This window comes from Nannospalax galili, unplaced genomic scaffold (assembly GCF_000622305.1).
Source record: "Nannospalax galili isolate Female #2095 unplaced genomic scaffold, S.galili_v1.0 scaffold279, whole genome shotgun sequence".
NCBI classification, from domain to species: Eukaryota; Metazoa; Chordata; class Mammalia; order Rodentia; family Spalacidae; genus Nannospalax; species Nannospalax galili.
In genome coordinates, this window is record NW_008343971.1 from 2,166,918 (window position 1) to 2,186,131 (window position 19,214).

The following is a 19,214-nucleotide window of genomic DNA, read 5'->3' on the forward strand; positions in this document are numbered from 1 at the left end:
TTTAGCTATGCATATGGACTCTTAAAAAATTAAATTGGCCCCTTTAATCTTTGGTTATACTTTCCTTTTGGGTGTTTAAGGCCATACAGTTGGCCCAGATAAACCAACTTATTTTTACTCTTAAGGTCATTTGAGGATCTGTTCCTCAGGGGTCACATGGGCTTGGGAGGAGCCCCTGGCTCCTTTCTTTTACCAGTTCTATGTGGAGATAAGTCAAAGGTCCTGCTCGACCATGGCTGGCTTCACTTGGAAGCATGGAGGAAATGATTCCTCTGTGTTGACCCTCCTCTTGGTAGACTGGACACTGGTTCAAGTCCACCTCATGGGGTCTCCTCGGCCTCCTGGCTTGGGGGTGCCGACAACACAGCAGACAGTAGCATGGATATCAGAGTATAAGGGCTCTAGTGGGAGAGGGAGGCTATGGGAGGGTGCCATCTGGGAAGTGGGTGTATAGTTGAATAAGATGGTGTGGGATGTTCTGTGTGATATACACACAAAAAAAAACAATTTTTTAATGTACTATATTTGAGGAGGAAGCATGGAAATTTACATCATGTTAATTAGTAGAGGTGATAAACATTACCACTGAAATCTACCCGATGACTTTATAGACATACACAGGTGCCAAGGATCCAAGCACAGCCGATTATGACTAGTAATAATCAGGCTTACAGATTAGAGATTCATGCACTAACATCTCAGTGTTAGTAGCAAAAACAATGAGTCTTTCTGCAAGGAACAATATATTCTAAAATGAAATGGAGATCTTTTTTAAAGGTTAAAAAACTCATTCAATTTTATGCCTTACAGGGCTTATACTGAATTCAATATTGTGTAACTGTATTAACTCAACTGTGAACCTAGAAACTTGCACCCACTTGGAGATGTACTCTTGCTCTAGAGTGTTTTACCGAATATGTTAAAGCTATAATGAAATGCTTCTTCTAATCATGTAGTTATTAAAAAAAATTTTTTTAAGTACTTGCTATGCAGGTCTGATGATCTGAGTTAGATATCTGGATCCCATGGTGGAAAGAAAGAACCAAGTTCTGAAAGTGGTCTTCTGACCTGCACACGTGTCTTGGTGCACATGTGCCTACACACACACACACACACACACACACACACACACACACCACAGTAATAATAACAAATGACACACATGTGCCTGCATATTCACACACACACGCATTATACACACAATAATAATAACAAATAAAAAATTTTTAAATCTCTTAGCAAACCAGGTAGTAGACTTATTAGAGCTGCATCCAGAAGTAGACTGCCCATTATACCAACAATCCTTTATTTGACATCAATACTGTGAAAAGTTATTAGGGAAAAGTTATTAGGCATTTGAACTGGAAAAGAAAGAAGAAAATTATCATCTTGTTCAGAGATGACTAATGATCCCCACAAAACAAAGTTAAGAAAAACCTTCTATACCAGTGATATCTAACTTTGATATATATCAGGCACCTGGAGCACTTAAGACAGTTCTCTAGAGTTCATCTTTGACCCAGAGTTTCTAATTCAATAGATGTGGAGTAAGACCTAAGAATCTGCATTTCTGACTGTGAGAACAAGGCCAGCCTGGTCTACGTAGTAAGCTCCAGGTCAACTGGGGCTACAGGGAGACCCTGTCTCAAAAAAAAAAAAAAAAAAAAAGCAAACAAACAAAAAGAATAAGTACCTACAGGCCAAAGTACAGGGCACAAATGTGAAGGCCCCTGTCCAGCATACTACTTTTAATGTTTTGGATTTTTTTTTCTTTCCAACTTTCAGGTGGTTTTTGCTCTTACAGACTTTGTGATAGAAAATCTTGGAAAGCAGTTTATAGAGACACCTCCCGTGGACCTGGCTACTCTGTATCAAGACATGTCCTATAGCACCCCACTGGTGTTCATCTTGAGCACAGGATCTGATCCCATGGGTGCCTTTCAAAGGTTTGCCCGGGAGAGCGGGTATGCAGACCGGTAAGGACCACCGTGAGGTTTTCATAATCCATATTCATAGCCATGTTAAAGTTTGTCTTTGTCCTCCTGTGGAGCAGGAATCCTTCCATTCAAGCATCCCTTACTAAATAAATTAAGATATGTTACTATTGGGGGCTGGAGCAATGACTCAGCAGTTAAGAGCACTGGCTATTCTTGCAGAGGACCCAAGTTCAGTTCCCAGCACCCACATGGTGGCTAACAACCATCTGTAACTCCATTTCCAGGGTGTCCACAAGCATTGCATGCATGTGATGCATTTGCAATACATGCCCAAAAAATACTCATACACATAAACTACAAATAAATAAATATGTAAATAAACAAGCGAATAAATAAATTCTAAGAAGATATTTTAAATATTTAGGTGTGTATGTTGTTAAAATGGCGTCAAAATTATAAAACCATGTGTAGATTTCATCTGACCCCAAGAGAGATTACTTAAAAATAGTGAAAGTTGGGACTGGAGAGATGCTCAGTGGTTAAGAGCACTGACTACTCTTGCAGGGGACCCTGGTTCGATTCCCAGCACCCATATGGCAGCTAACAACTGTCCTTACTCCAGTTCCAGGGGATCCAGTGCCCTCCTCTGACCTCCATGGGCACTGTATGACACAGGTGCACTTACACACATGCAGGAATATACTCATACACATAAAAATAAATTTTTTAATTACTTGAAGTATGATCTAGTGGGAAAATGATTAGAACTTATTTAGTATTTAACATATGATTATCATGTATAACCATAAAAGGACTAAAGTTTACTCCCTGTATTCAAATATGTGAAAATATTTCAATATGGGAAAAATGGAGTTCTTTATGTTCTGTTATTAATTTTATGTTTCTCACAATGACCTCTGGTTCTGATGGGTTCCTCTAGGAAACTGTCGGTCTGGCCTGGTCCCTGGACTGAGAATTACAAGGGATGATGGTTCCAATCTCTTCCTTTGGAGTTCATAGTCCATATTTACTCTTCTGCAAAATATTTATATTTATTTTTTCTGCAAAGAAACAGAATCACGGGACATTGGTGTGGGTGTGTGAGTGTAGATATGTATATATACATATATGTATATATGTTAATATTTTGTGTATAGAAATTTATTAAAAGGAATTGGCTTATGAAATTATGGAACCTAAGGAGTCCCAAGTTCTACAGTCAACCCCCAGGAGACTCTGGAGACACACATAAAATAAAATAATTAGAAAAATAAATGTTCCACTAGAGCTGAGACGTTTTGGTTCTTAGAGCCTTTGGGCTCAAAGTAAATGAAATTATTGGCTTATAGATGGTAAACCATGGGTTTTCTTCTTCTCCATAATTGCATGAGCCATTTCCTGGTGTGTGTGTGTGTGTGTGTGTGTGTGCATGTGTGTGTGTTTTCTGAAAACTCTAGCAGACTGAATATGAGGTTTCTTTGGAGGTGTGAACAGATTGTGTAACTAGCAGTCATTCACTAGGTGCTCTGCATTGCTAATGTACTGGAAGACATTGAACTGCACACTTTATGACAGCTAAAAAAAATGCGTAAGTATTACTGAAAGCAAAACCTGGTGAGATGACTTACCTCAACACATATCAAGACTTAATATAAACACATTATAAAATAAGAGCCATTTAGAGAGTGTGGTCCTAGTCAAAGCTAGATAAATAGACACATAAAAGAGAATAGAGAAGTCAGGAACAGACTCATGTACGTGAGGACACCATTTATGACACAAGTGAAACCTCAGAGTGAAGAAAAAAATAATCATTTCAAAACAAAAGCCTGAGTCAGTGGAATGGCCATATGCATGAAATGAACTCTGACCTGCGCCTCACCCTATACACACAAACCAATCCTGATAGTGGGTAGATCCAAACACAGAAGGCAAATCAATAAATAGAGGGCAATGTAGGAGAATATCATCTGAATATGGAAATAGTTCCTAAATGCAGAAAAATTGAGATCATTAAAAAAAAGACAGACAAGCTGGGTGTGATTGTGCACACCTGTAATCTCAGCACTCAGGAGGTAGATGCAAGAGAATGTTGAGTTCATGGGCACCCTGAGCTACACAGTGAGCTTTCAGCTCCAAACGTGATGACCTGAGTTCAGTCCCATATGGTGGAAGGAGAGAACTGACTCCCACTATTGTCCTCTGAACTCCACATGCATGCCATGGGATGTGAATACATGAATGCTCTAACACATACACTCAACACACACACAACACACACACCATGCACATGTGCACATAAAATAAATGTAATTTTAAAAATTAATTTAAAATTCTTATCACTTAAAAATAACATGAAAATGGGCTGGGCATGGTGATACATGCCTGTAGTCCCAGCACTTGGGAGGCAGCAGACAGATCTCTGTGAGTTCAAAGCCAGCCTGGTCTACATAGTGAGTTCCAGGCCAGCTGGGACTACAGGGAGACCCTGTTTCAAAAAGATCAAAAAAAAAAAAGAAAGGTTGGCCAGTTCCTTCCTTATATGTCTGAGCAAAATTAATAATAATAATAATAATAATAATAATAATAATATCATTGTGTTTCCTCCAGAGTGCAGTCCATCTCACTGGGACAAGGACAAGGCCCCATTGCTGAGAAAATGATCAAAGATGCAATGAAATCAGGAAACTGGGTATTTCTGCAGAACTGCCATCTTGCTGTTTCTTGGATGCTGGCAATGGAAGAGCTTATCAAAACCTTCACGGATCCAAGTATGTTGAGCAAGTCTGTGGAGCAACACGTTTTCACATAGCTCTCTTGTGTGATGGCTCCTTCTGGTAGTTCTCCAGTATAGACCTTGTGCTTTCTCTTATTACAAAAGAAAAGTTTGAACACTAGGGAGATTTGGTTAAGTTACACAGTCAGGTTTCAAAAACAGGCCTTCAGATTCCAAGTAAGGAAACAGCCCACTGACTCATGTGTGTCACATTGCCCTCTATGGGAAGCTGGTTGAATCTGAACTACATCTTATGTGCATGATAAAAAGGAACAGAAAAAACAGGCTTGGTTCAAAAAAAGACATTAAATCTTTCCTTATAAGATAAAAGAACTACAGAGAACACTGAAATGTGAAAGACAGGAGCGATGGAATAACACAACCCCCTCAACTTACAATTCTAACCCCTCAGTAGAGTTCTATCCTGCTGCTTCATGACTGCATGTGACACAGCCCTCCCTGGGCCTCAGTTCTCCCACTATAAAATAACTGCAGAGCATCATTGCTGGCAGTCTTGTACTAAGATGACTTCTAAGGTTCTCTTCCAGCTCTCAACTTCTGTGCTGTCTGTGAAAGTTTAGATCCTTGATACTCAGTCATAGACAGCATGCTGAGTGTGTTTGAGGCCCTCACTTAAATCCCCAAACACACACATACACACAAACATACCACATACACAGACCACACATACTACATAACACACACGCACCACATGTATCACACACATACACATATATGTACCATACACACTACACACAGATACACATGTATTCACCATATATACACACACACCACACACACTTCACACACGCACACACACACATACATACATACATACACACCGCACTTTCAACACCACACAATGGTTTTACAACTATACATGGAAAACTATAGGGAAAAAAGCTTCCCCAGACCTGGACTTTGCTTCTCTTTGTTCTGTTTTGTTTGTTTATTTGTTTGCTTTTACAGTTAAGGAAACTATTAAAGACCACAGTTGCTGTTTGCCTCGATTTCTAACTGTTTTTATCATAAACTTTAGTTTAGATCTAGAACTATGCTAGAATTAATTATAAATTGTGATTTGTTTAATGTGATTCATGAATCTAGATTTCAAAACTAAGGAATATAAATTCCCTTGATCTATAGTCACTCATTTAGTGAACAGTTCAGAACCTGTTATATCCCTTACCTTGTTGTAAATGTTTAGATAATGTAGGTAAATAAAATGTGTTTGTTTACATGTATATGTGTAAGCCACAGAACTAGAAAGCACACCAGGAAAAGGGAGGAAGATCCTGAGGGAGATGGAAGTGGGGGTAGAACATATTCATTAAGAAAACAGATGGTGAGCTGGTGGCTCAGCAGTTAAGAATGCTGGCTGCTCCTGCAGAGGACCTGGGTTCGATTCCCAGCACCCGCATGGCAGCTAACAACTGTTTGTAACTCCAATGCTCTCTTTTGACCTTTTCTTCTGACTTCCATGGGCATTGCATGACATAGATGCACTTATATACATTCAGGCAATGCACACATACACATAAAATTTTTTAAAAAAATAAAAGTGTTTTAAAAAGAAAGCAGATGATGGAACTAACTAAGGAAGAAATGGAACCAGCTGGAGTGGGGTGGAGGCCTAGAGAATGGCTGTGAGGGCAGGAACAAATGAAAACAAAGCAGAATGACACATGTATGAGGATGCCATAATGAAGCACTTTACTTGGTATGCTAACCTAAAATGTTAATCTTTAAAAGGGAGAAGAACCCACGCAGATCTCTGAGCTTGCATGAGAGGAAGCAGGCAGGGAGAAACCACCCAGTAATAAGTCACTCACATGATAGGACAGAGTATGGTTGTGCCTTGGGGAAAATGAAGAGTAAGATAATGAGAATTAGATTTGAATGGTACCTTGTATAGTCTGGTACCTGGCACAGTCTGGGCAGGCTTCTTTGAGAGAGAGACATGAGGACCGTGAAGGAGGATAAGGGTAGAGCATTCCAAGCAGAGGAAACAGCCAAACACAAAGATAAGCAAAAGAGCCAGCCTGGCATGTTTGAAACACACTATAACATGGACTCTGCCAACACCACGCAACCATGCCTGTGTCTTCTTGTGACGAGAACATTTTCCAACTTTTCCTTGGCCTTTTGGACCTAAGGTGGAGTTTTGCTCTTTCTTAGGTTCTCTGTCCATTGTCCTTGCCTTAACTTGTGGATGCCATCTATGGGGTCTTTCCCTATCAGGCCTCCCTCTGCAAGTTCCCTGCAAAGGAGCTCCTGCTCTTCTCCTTGGGGCTTCCTAAGCATTATACACAACTTGCTCTAAAGAAAATGGCTTAGAAAAAGCTCAGAAGCTCAATGCACTTCTTGTTCTTCTATTGAGATTCTTCACTCCTTTCAAAGTGAAGTCCATTAATATTTCATGGAGTATTGAAAACTGACATGTCCCGGCACCAGTGATAGCTCAGAGGATAAAGGTGCTTGCTACCTAATGACCTGAGTTCAGTCTCCAGAACTCACATGATGGAAGGAGTGAACTGACTCCCACAAACTGTCCCCTGATCTCTGTGTGCTCGTACACACACACACACACACACACACACACACACACACACACACACACACACACAAATATGTGTATATATGTAAAAAATGCTTTAATTGACATATGCCTAATTTATTTTTTGAAATGTGCCAGCTTCTTGACTGCCAAACCTTCCTGAAAGTCACAAGATCAACTCCTCAAACCCTCATCTTCAAACTGTTTATGGCATACTTGAAATCAATCAACTAAGTCTTTAAACATCACTTACAGCACTTTTCCTTCCCTAAAATAATTTCTTACAGAAAAGTGATACCACAAGCTAAATATTTTCTTTTTTTTTTGTCTTTGTTTTAAATAGATCAAGTGATCAAGGATACTTTCCGGCTTTTTCTAAGCTCCATGCCTAGTAATACATTTCCTGTTACAGTCCTTCAGAATTCTGTCAAGGTAATGTATGTATATTATTGGAATGTGAGATGATTGGTCTTGGAGTATTCACACAGGGGCTCCATAGCGCACAGCACCATGGAGGGGTCCAAGGTGGGAAGATAGAAGTCGGTAGCCTTTCAAGTGACAGTAAGCAGGGAAGTGATTTCCCAAGACAGTTACCATTCTTAAATGTCCTGGTCCTATTGATCATTCAGTTCTTGTGGCTTTTATGTGCATCTCCCCACCCCCCAATCCCAGAGCTAAGGGAGTGTTTCAGCATTTGACAGATGGGAAGGCCTCCAGCTGTTGGGTTTCAGTATAGCAGGAAGTTTCCAATGAGTAAACTCTCTACATATGAGAAACAAGAGGCTGCCTCTTTCCTTCCTTCCCTCATGTCATGAGATACCATGGGACAAAGCATACAGGACAAATCTCTTTTTCGGTATGACTGCAAAATCTAGTGGAGAAAGCCTTACCATGTTTAGAAAAAAAAAAAGGACATCAAATGGAAGCATCCGAGGTTCTTTGCTGGTGGTTGACCAGTGTAGGTTGAAGACCTCACTAGCCTCTGTTCTCCATGGAATGTGACTGAGCAAGACACAAAGTAGGGGGCCTGGAACGATGGCTCAGTGAGTAAGACTGCTTGTTGTGCAAACATGAAGACCTAAGTTCAAATCCTCAGCACCCATGTAAAAAGCCAGGCATGGCAACGCAAGCACCTGTAACCCCAGCACTATGAAGGGCAGAGAAAAAAGGATAGCTGGGATTTGATGGCCACCAGCTTAGCTCAAGGGTCAGTAAGAAACCCTGTTTCAAAGTAGTAAAGCAAAAGGTGATAGGATAGGATGTCCAACATCTTCCCCTGGCCTCTGAGTACATGCATACCACACACCACACACACACACACACACACACACACACACACAGTAGGCCCAAACATGGCAGGAATGCCCCCATGGGAATTAGTTATCCATGTCTCATGTCTCTCAGTGGCTTCAGACTATATGTGTTATCCAGGAATAATGCAAATCTGTAAAATCGCCCTCTCTGCCATGTATGTTCTATCTAAATCCAGGTAACCAATGAACCTCCAAAAGGCTTACGTGCAAATATCAGGCGAGCGTTTACTGAAATGACACCTTCATTTTTTGAAGAAAATATACTTGGAAGGAAATGGAGACAACTGATATTTGGCATTTGCTTCTTCCATGCAATTATTCAGGTACACGTGATTCTGCTTTTTAACAGCAACGCGGAAGTGTTCCGTGTTTGAGATATGTAAACAATAAGATGACTGAAAACTTACAAGTGGCATTTAAAACTCGAAGGTTTATTGTGTTTGAACCAAAGTTCTCTTTGCTCAGCCACCAATTCTATGCACCTCTTTGCCTCAGAATCTCACAGCCCAGCTCTCGCCTCTATTCTAATCTGCCTGTGCAACACCATCATCCAGATGAATGCAGAAGGTCCAGTTCAACATCTCCTCAACTCTGCCCCATACCCTAAATCTGCTTTCCCTCCAGAATCTAGTCCTAAAATTGGTGGTCCCAATCACCTACAGTCAGGAGTTGGAGAATATATTTTAGTCTCTCTTCACTCATATATATTTTTGCCAGTTGTCAGGTCAACTTTTTTTGTTGTTGCTTTTGTATTTGTTTGTTTGTTGTTTTGAGGCAGAATTTCACTTTGTAGACCAGTCTGGACTCAAAATCAATACATAGCTCAAACTAACTTCAGTTCTGCAGTCCTCCTGTCTTAGTCCCACAAGTGCTGAGATGGCAGATATATGTCTTTCTGTTGCTGTGATAAAACACCACAACCAAGGCAGCTTAGAGAGGAAACGTTTATTGGGCTTATAGGTCCAGAGGGATAAGAGTCCATCATGGGAGATCCTGGCAGGATACAGCTGGAGTGAAAGCTGAGTGCTCACTCCTTCAAGCAGGCACAGGAAGCAGAGAGGGAGATGCTGGAAGTGAGGCAAGGCTGCAAACTTTCAGAGTCGACCTCCTAGTGATGTGCTCCCTCAAGCAAAGCTGTACTTCCAGAAAGGTTCCATGACCTTCCCCAAACAGCACCACCAACTACCACGTGTTCAAATACTTGAAGCCCGTAACGGACATTCTCATTCAAACCCACAATAGTCACCATGCATGGCTCAGTTCACCTTATTTTTCTTACAATACTTTCACCCCTACCTGTTCCTTTGACTTCACCACCTTTAACAGCTTCCTCCCTACCCACGACTACCTACAGCCACTAAAAGGTAAACTTCAAGCCAACACCAGTCTCCTCCCTCTGGCCAGGACTCATTACTGATCTGTTACCTATCCTGTGACTTAGCACTTGAATTCTGACTCTTCAGCTCCCTAACTCTAGGTGACGTCCTGATTAGACTGGCTTTCAACCATCTGTGGTCTACAGAGAAAGGGTTACTGAAGAAAAAGGAATAAATAAAGATGCAAGATATGGGATAAATAAACAAAAAGGTCACAGAAGAGATCAGGGACTCTGTCAGTAGAATCCATGCAGTTGAGATACAGAGGTAGTTTAAGATTTAGTGAAATTTTGAGATCAAGACACTGGAACATGGGAAAAACTTCTGACATGATCAGCAGTTTAGAATTAAGAAATTAAGAGTTCCCATTCCCTCTCCTTGGGCCTTGGACCTGTCCCTCTGAGACTGCTTGAGAGTGCCTCACTCGGCCTCCTGGGTTGAGTTGCCCAAATCCTGCCTTGCCCATACCCCTGCTCTGGATCATCTCTGGACCCTCCTGCTGCTCCAGGGCTCAGGCTTCCCTGCTGGCTTGAAGGGGCTGGCCCTTTCTATTCTCATCCCCTCTACTTGGGCCTTGGCCCCATCCTGCTGAGACTGAAGAGTAAGCCTAACTAGCCAGGGTCCCTTTGCCCTCCTAGAGAGCTCCTGAGTAGCCTGCCTGGATCCATCCGGTCCCTCCAACATAAAATCAAAGGCAAGAACTTCAAGCCAATTTTTCATACCTAATCAGAAAGCAATCAAACAATATCACAGTATCAAACTTCAACTCAACAAAGGCAGACTTGAGTTTCATACCAGAATTACAAGTAACAAAAGAAATCAACAGACCCAAACCACAAAGAAAAAATAGTAATATGAGAAATCAAAATAAAATATCCACACCAAACACCAGCAGCCCTACAGAAGAGTAAGTTCCACAATGAGAACTTCCCAGAAGAAAGCCAGAACACAGAATTTAAAAGAACAATCATAGACATGGCCAAAGAATTCAACAAATTTAAAAAACACACAAACAACTCAAAGAACTCAAAGAGGCTAAGGATAAACTTCTGACTGAAGCTCGAGGAAATACAAAGACTGAAATGACAAAAATAATTCAGGATTTGAAAAGTTAATTTTCAAAAGAAAAAAGATAGAGATAGAAATATTGAAGAAAACCCAAGTCAAAATGAAGATGGACCTGAAAAATTCAATAAGCTAATTTGAAATAACAGGAGAAAGCCTCGGCAACAGGATGAACGAGATGGAAAACAGAGCATCAAGACTGGATGATAAAGCTGAAGAACTGGACTGCTCAAGCAAAGAATATGAAAATCCTTTTTAAAAGCATAGGATGTGGGTATAAAGATGAATAAGATTGCTTGGGATTCTGTATGAAATACAAAAAAAATTTTAAATGCAAACTATTTAACAAAAAATATTTCTTAAAAAGGAATGCAAAATATTCAATAAAAATGTTTTTTTAATCACAGGAAAGGAATATGCAGGAAATGCAGGACACCACAAAAGACCAAAGTTACACATCAGAGGCATAGAGGAAGGAGAAGAACCCCAGGTTAATGGCATTGACCAGATATTCAATAAATTATAGAAGAGAATTTCCCTAAATTCAAGAAAACCATACCCATACAAATACAAGAAGCATATAGAACACCAAATAGGCAGGACCAGAACAGAAACTCCCCACAGCATATCATAGTAAAAACTCTAAATGTACAGAACAAAGAGAGAATACTGAAAGCTGCAAGAAAAAAAAACAACTCACATATAAAGGAAAACAGCAGAGGTACAGCTAACTTTTCAATGCAAATTATGAAAGCCAGAAGACACTGGACCAAAGTATTCCAAGTTCTAAAAGACTATAGATGCCAGTGCAGAATACTTTACCCAGAGACACTATCATAGTTGAAGGGGAAAGAAAAATCTTCCATGACACAAATAGGCTGAAAGAATTCATGTCCACCAAACCAGGCCCACAGAGAATACTCAAAGCAACACAGAGGACTCAAAAAGGGAAAAACTACACCCAAGAGGCAACAGAAAGAAAATAAATGAAGGTGTAATTAGAAACGGTTATACTAAGCAAAGTAACACAGACTCAGAAAAACAAGTTATATATGTTCTCTCTCATTGTGAATCTTAGCATCAAATTCTTAAATGTGTATATATAACCTGATATAACCACAGGAGCCAGAAAAATGGAAAGGAGCCAAGGAGGTAAAGGTAAAGAAAGAGCCCAAGAGAGAGATAGTAGGAGAAAGATGTTACCAAGGGGGAAATATGGAAAATGGGGGTATTTAACAGGGAAGGGAGAAGGGAAGGATATACAAGGAACTATGAGGATAAATGGAAAAAGGGAACTCAAATGAGAAAAGAGGGCGTACTTTAACTGGGGAGGGACAGTTAGAGAGGGAGAGAGAGGGACTGGTGATAAATAAGGCTTAGGTGGTATGAAAAGCCAAAGGTAAATGCAATAGTTCAAAAGCCCACTAAAAAAATACATATATAGTATCTGTACTTGAGTGTATAGTATCTGTATACATGTGTATAGCTGAAGGCTATAACAAGAAACACAGGGCCAGACAGAAGAAACTTCCCTTTGGACACAGGACTTAGAGCAATGGAACTGACCTGAAAGCCTGCTCCATGAAAACAAGCTCTCATAGTTGTGAAGGACACTATGCAAACTGCTAAGGGAGAAATGTAATCAACAGTCCAACCCCAGCTTTAAAGTCTAACAGCCACAACAATGACTGGTACAGAAAACTTCATCAGTGCAGTAGAGGCACTTTTATCTTGGGAGTAATAGCAACTATCTAATTGAACTTAAAACCCTCTCCATGAGAGGGAACTCATGTGTGGCACTGTAAACATAGCCAAATATGCATGGCTGGAGAGGTCATAGATCCTAGAGGAAATTCTACATCTGTCACATCCCTAGGCAAATATAATTTTTTACTATATGCCAAATACGGGTCCTTATATTTACAGAAAAGTATACCAGTCACCATGCATCAAAGAAGTTTCTTTTGCAGCAAAGTCTAGTACAGAGTTCCAGAACTAGTCACACACAGAGAATAAGTATCTATGAGATGCCCAGCCCTGAGTGACACATCAACAATGCAACCTCTACACCTAAGGATCATGGAACATAGTGGAACAAAAGGTAGACAGAATACTAATGCATTTCTCAACTCTCATCAGCGAAGCTCCCTCGTGCAGCAGAGGGCAATGCACAGAGAAGGCTACAACTGGCCAGAGTGTACAGATTAAGAGACTGCAGAGTGTGTGTCCCTGGATGGGACTCCTATATTAAACCTCATACACCCAGGGCTCAGGGACCATTGCCGAAGAAGAGGCAAAAAGATTGTAAGAGCCAAGGTTAGTGCATGACCGTAAGGAAAGTCTCACAGGCTCCTGGGAACTTGCTCATATGAACTTATAGCAATGATGACAGCATGCTCAAGACCCATGCATACTCAGTCATATAAAAATCAGCATAGAGCTGTGGAAATGGACAGAAGGCCACAATCTTAGCCAAGGAACTATTAGCAACTGATCACTGCCTGGTGAGAGAGAGTAGATCTTCTTTAAGGGAGTGTTGCTAGATAGGCTGACCAGGCTCCAGTGGATGAACTCACACCAAGACACAGCTGAGGAAATAAACCTGACTCACTAGGCTTTAACATATAAGACAGAGTACTTGAAATCCTGTGGGCAGGCTATGGAGGTGTTGTACAGATAGGGGAGATCTAAATATGATTAATATGTATTATATGAAATCCACAAAAATTCAAAGTGTAGAGAATTGAGAGTCTGTAGAGTGTGAGCCCTTGGACAGGACTCCTATATTAAACTCCACTCATCCAGAGTTCAGGGACCATTGCAGAAGAGGAGTCAAAAAGATTTTAAGAGCCAGGGGAGGAGGTGCATGACCATATGGAAACAGCCTTACAGGCTCCTGGGACCTTGTTCATAAGAATCTACAGCAATGGTGTCAGCATGAACAAGACCCATGCAAACTCAAGCAGACAGAAACCCAGCATAGAACTGGGGAAATGGGCAGCAGGACCCAATCTTAGCCAAGGAACTATTGGCAGCTGATCACTGCTGGATGAGGGAGAATGGATCTTAACTTTAAGGGTGTGACTCTAGATAGGCTGACAAGATGGCAATGGATGAACTTGCTCTGAGGGACATCTGCGTATACTAACTTGACTAGATGGGCCTTAATATAAATGACAGAATGCATGATAATCGGGTGGGTGGGCTATAGGATGGGGGAGGAGGTATAAAGATGATTAAGACGTTTTATATGAAATACACAAAAACTCAATAAAAAAATAAAAACACAAATTCCTAGCTCCACCACACTATTCACTCCAAATCTTCAAAGTCATCTGAAAAGTTAAAATAGGGCTGGAGAGATGGCTCAACAGTTAAGAGCACTGGCTGCTCTTGCAGAGGGCCAGGGTTCAAATCCCAGCACCCACAAGGTGGGTAACAACCATTCGTAACTCCAGTTCCAGGGGATCCAACCTCTTCTTTTGGCCTCTGCGGGCATTGCACAACACAAGTGTACTTACATACGTGCAGGCAATACACTTATACATATAAAATAATAAAAAATCAGATAAAATATTTTTTTAAAGTTAAAATAGGTTTGGGAAACATTGGTTTGCATCTCTCAAGTTGTTCTTTACATGAAGAGATGTAGGTCAAAGGGTACCCATTTGCAGTTATGAATATGAGCAGTTCTAAAGAGCTAATGTACAACAGGAGGCCTATGTCTGATAATAGCATATTTTAAATTGAAGGCTTGCTAAGAGGTTAGATTGTAGGTGCCTTGCCATACATAGAAAGAAGTGAGGGATGTGCTCATTTGCTTTCCTGTGACTATCATTTCACTGAGTGTGTGTTTTGAAAAGTCAACTTGTTTGCCATAGATATATAAAATAAAATATAAAACTAAAAAATAAATGTTAAAAAGTAGACCAGGTGGAAATCTCTATTCTGAGTCATTTGCCTCTCCCAAAATGTGAACTTTAAACTACTAAGAGAGACTCAAGGTCTAGGTTCGACCCTGCAGTGAGGCCTGAGTATCTCAACACAGAAGATTCGGACTCCCTAAGGAACATCGGGTTCCTTACCCTTGGAAGTACAGTCCTCAGTACAGAGCAGGATTTGTCTTGGATATAAGTGGTAGATCCTTGAAAAATGAAAGCACATTCCCCAGAAGTGCCAAGAGTCTGTGTTCTTTCCTTCTTCCAAATCACAGTTCCAGAGAAATGCATGGATTGGTGGGATAGTCACAGCTGTCACATCTGGTGGCCCACAACATTGTGCAATATTAAATAATGTATAATTCTCTTAATTGTATGTGCATGTGTCTGTATGTATTTTTTAATATTTTTTATTTTATGTGTACAAGTGTATTGCCTGCATGTATGTGAGTGCACCCGTGTCGTACAATGCCTCAGAGGTCAGAAGACAGCTTCGGATTCCCTTGTTACTGGAGTTAAGGACAGCTCATAGCCGCCATGTGGGTGCTGGGAATCAAACCTGGGTCCTCTGCAAGAGCAGTCAGTGCTCTTAACCGCCGAGCCATCTCTCCAGCCCGTAATGTATTTTTCTATTGTCATTTTGAATGCATTTTGGTCAAAGTAGGAGGCATAATTCATTGAAAATGTTGTGTTGATTTTAACACTCAAGTATTTAATATATAGTCCATAATTAACTTTGCCCTGGATCCACAAGTGTCAGAGCTGAGATGCTTTTATTGAACATACAGTACAAATTTGATTATTCTTCCTGTTGTAGGTAGCTTGAACTTAGTTCTGTGATGCCCTCTCAGTGACACTGTGACTATGAAACTGGCCTCTCTGTGTAGGGATTTCCTTCTTTGTCCTGACCATTGCAACTTCATTTTATTTTTGCACTGATTTATCTTCTGTTGCTATACTGATGCAATAATCTACATGACTGAATTCTATGCATGTCTGTAAACAGTTGTAATTGTTTTAGAACTGAAAACGCTAAAAGAAAAAGAGGGAGGAAGGGTAGAAAATGGAAGAAGCTACGAAGGAAAGAGTGTCAGGGTAGGGATAACAGTGTAGAGCAGAAATTTGAATTGAATTCTGTCTTTGATTTAATTTTATATTCTATATATTGCATTTTCAATGTGTTTTTATAAGCTAATATTGTCAAAACATATTCTCAAATATATAAAAGTATTTTTCCAGATATATTAAAATGTCAGTGTAATTACATTATGAGAAAAAAGTCTATTAAACATTTACCCTTTTGAGGACCACTACCATAAATGTTTGTTGGTCTGCACAGGAAACCCTAGCCTTTTTTTTTTCACACAGAAATACATGTACTCAATAACCATATTAAAAGATCCCAAGCTCCATGAAAACAGCAAGAAACTTTCTTTTTCCGTTAGAGGTAAAACCAAAGATTTATAATATGTGACAGTGGAAATTGGAACTAATGTTGATAGAATATTGGGTGAATAACGTGCATATCCTTTGACACCGCAATCATACTTCCAGAGATCTATTACAGGTAAACTAAACTGAGAAGTATGCAGGAAAACCTGACACAACACAGTGTGTGTGTGTGTGTGTGTGTGTTCATATGAGTGTAGGCATTAACCTGTCTTGGAGCATGTGTAGAGGTTAGACACAACGTCAGGTTTTAGTCCTCACCTTCCACCTTCTGTACAATGAGATTCTTGTAGTTAGTCACTGCATTTGCCGAGCTAAATGGCTCATGAGCGTCCAGGGATTCTCCTGCGTCTACCCCCATCTTTCTCTAGGAGTGCTGGAATGTTAGACATGCACTTCTGTGTCCAGCTTTGCATAGATTCTGGGGATCTGAACTCAGTCCTCACACTGGCACAAATGCTGTACCCACTAAGCCATCTCCCTAGCCCAACTGTGATTCTTTTTATTTATTGAGCTTTTGTACATTTCATACAACAGTTCTTAATCAAATTTAGACCCCCTCCCCACACCCATACTTCCACACTCCCACCTCCAGGCTTCACGCATTCTGCTGTACATGTTAAGTCCCATCCAATCAAGCATTTTACCCAGATGTCCTTCGGTGCGGTTTCATCCACTGGAATCTATTCACCCATCTAGAGAGCTTAAAGATGGTTTACTCTCCCTCACCTTAGTCATTTTAAATATTTGATTTTGTGTAATTATCGAATTCATTACTTCATCAATTGATTCATTCAACAAAATATTTATAAAGTACTTTTGATGTTCCAAATTAAGCAATAAAGAGTAAACGACAAGGGGCTGGAGAGACGGCTCAGGGGCAGCTCACTGGCTGTTCTCACAGAGGACCCAGGCTCAATTCCCAGAACCCATATGGTGGTTAACAGCCATTAACTGAAGCCAACACTCCAGTTCCAGGGGAATCTGATGCCCTCTTCTGACCTCCACAGGCAGTGCATGACACAGGTGTGCTTGTCATTAATGCAGGCAATACACTCCTACACGTAAAATAAAAATAATAAATTTTTTAAAAAGCAAATGACAAAAAAATTTAGTAAAAAATGTACATTAAAAAAGAATTAAGAGGGGCTGGAGAGATGGCTCAGCAGTTAAGAGCACTGGCTGTTCTTGCAGAAGGCCCAGGTTCGAATCCCAGCACCCACATGGCAACAACTGTTGGTAACTCCAGTTCCTTCCAGGGGACCTCACGGCCTCTGGTGCACTTACCTACATGTAGGCAATACACGCATATACATAAAATAAAAATAATAAATAAAATATTTTTAATTTTAAAAAAAGAATTAAGAAATTAAGGTGGAGAGCTGGAGAGATGGCTCAGCAACAAGAGCATATACTGCTCTTACAAAGGACCAGAGTTCGGTTCCCGGCACCCACATGACCACTAACAGTCATCTGCAACTCCAGTGCGAGGAATTGACACACTTTTCTGGCCTCCACAGGCATTGCACAACACATTGCACTTATATATACGTGGGCAAAACAGTCATACACATGAAAAAAAATTAAAAATAAATCAATCAAAAAATCGTTTAAAAAATTAAGATGGGCCAAAATACAGAGAGGGGAGATCTGTGATTATATATACTAGTTTTTATCATCTTTAGTTGTTGATGTCACCATGAAGAAGTTGGTGGGTGATCAGCATGTATGGCATGACTATAAGCCAGACAAGCTCCTTAAAACAATAGGGGGAGCTATGATGGTTTAGCCTACAGTGACCTGGGAAGGTATGAGTAAAGGATTGTCTAGATTAAGTTGGCCTAAAGACGTGTCTGTTGGTGACTGTTTACTGTTAACTGCTGTGGGATAGCCAGCCCATTGTGAGTGGCACCATCTTCTGAGGCTGGGTCCTGGCTCCTGTGAGCAGAGAAAGCAAACTGAGCAGCGTGCATGTGTTCACTCCTCTCTGCTCTTGCCTGTGGGTGTAATGTGACCAGCTGCTCCTAAGTTCCCTTTCTCCCCTCGGTTGCGTTTTGTCAGAGTAGTTTATTCCAACAACAGAAATGAAACTAGGACAAGCATAGCCTCTCTCTCTCTCTCTCTCTCTCTCTCTCTCTCTCTCTCTCTCTCTCTCTCCCCCCCAGTACCCCCCAGGAGTACTTGAATATGTGAGTTTCCAGCTTTCTGCTCTGGCCACCTCCCGCTGTCCTGCCTCCCCCCATGACCTCCATGAAAGACTCTTATTCCTCGGGAACTAGAAAACAAACTCTTCCTTTATAAGTTCATTGGCCGTAGTATTTTATAGCAGAAACAGGAAGGTAACGAATACAATTGCCTAGGACAGCTGAATGCCACGCTCCTTGGGAACTAGCTTTTGTTGGGCCCAACGTCTCCCCGAACAACCCCATACTGCTCCCTGGAAGAGCTTTCAGGGAGGCAACACAAGCCCCTTCACAGACAGGCTGCGTCCAGAGTGATGCAAAAGTGCTTTATCTGGAGTCAGGAGGAGGGACAGGGAGGGGCTAAGGTAGGAGGGTCATCCAGCAGGGAGTGAGGTCCAGGGGCGGGGTGTTCCAGGGAGGTCACGGCATTGTGTTGGTGTCGGGGCAGGATCAGCAGGTACATTCATGAGTGGCTGTTGCACAAGGAGAAGAACAGAGGTGAGGGGCAGATGCCAGTCAGAGATCGTCCATCCCGAAGATTTTGTGTAGTCCTTGATAAACAACCATGGCCTTATGGTCCTGTCCTGTCTCCTCCCTCTGTGACCTGTCGGGTCCCTGAG

The 19,214-nt window shown here is 41.0% G+C and overlaps 1 protein-coding gene across 1 annotated transcript in view; it reads left to right on the forward strand.

The window, feature by feature from the left end:
• The window catches only part of Dnah6 (dynein axonemal heavy chain 6), a 317,890-nt gene that overhangs the window by 266,028 nt on the left and 32,648 nt on the right, over positions 1-19,214 (forward strand). Inside the window, exons 63-66 of the mRNA XM_008840298.1 lie at positions 1,786-1,976; positions 4,548-4,708; positions 7,614-7,702; positions 8,760-8,906. Of these exons, the coding sequence (XP_008838520.1) occupies positions 1,786-1,976; positions 4,548-4,708; positions 7,614-7,702; positions 8,760-8,906 (588 nt within the window). The remainder of the gene's footprint in view (positions 1-1,785; positions 1,977-4,547; positions 4,709-7,613; positions 7,703-8,759; positions 8,907-19,214) is intronic.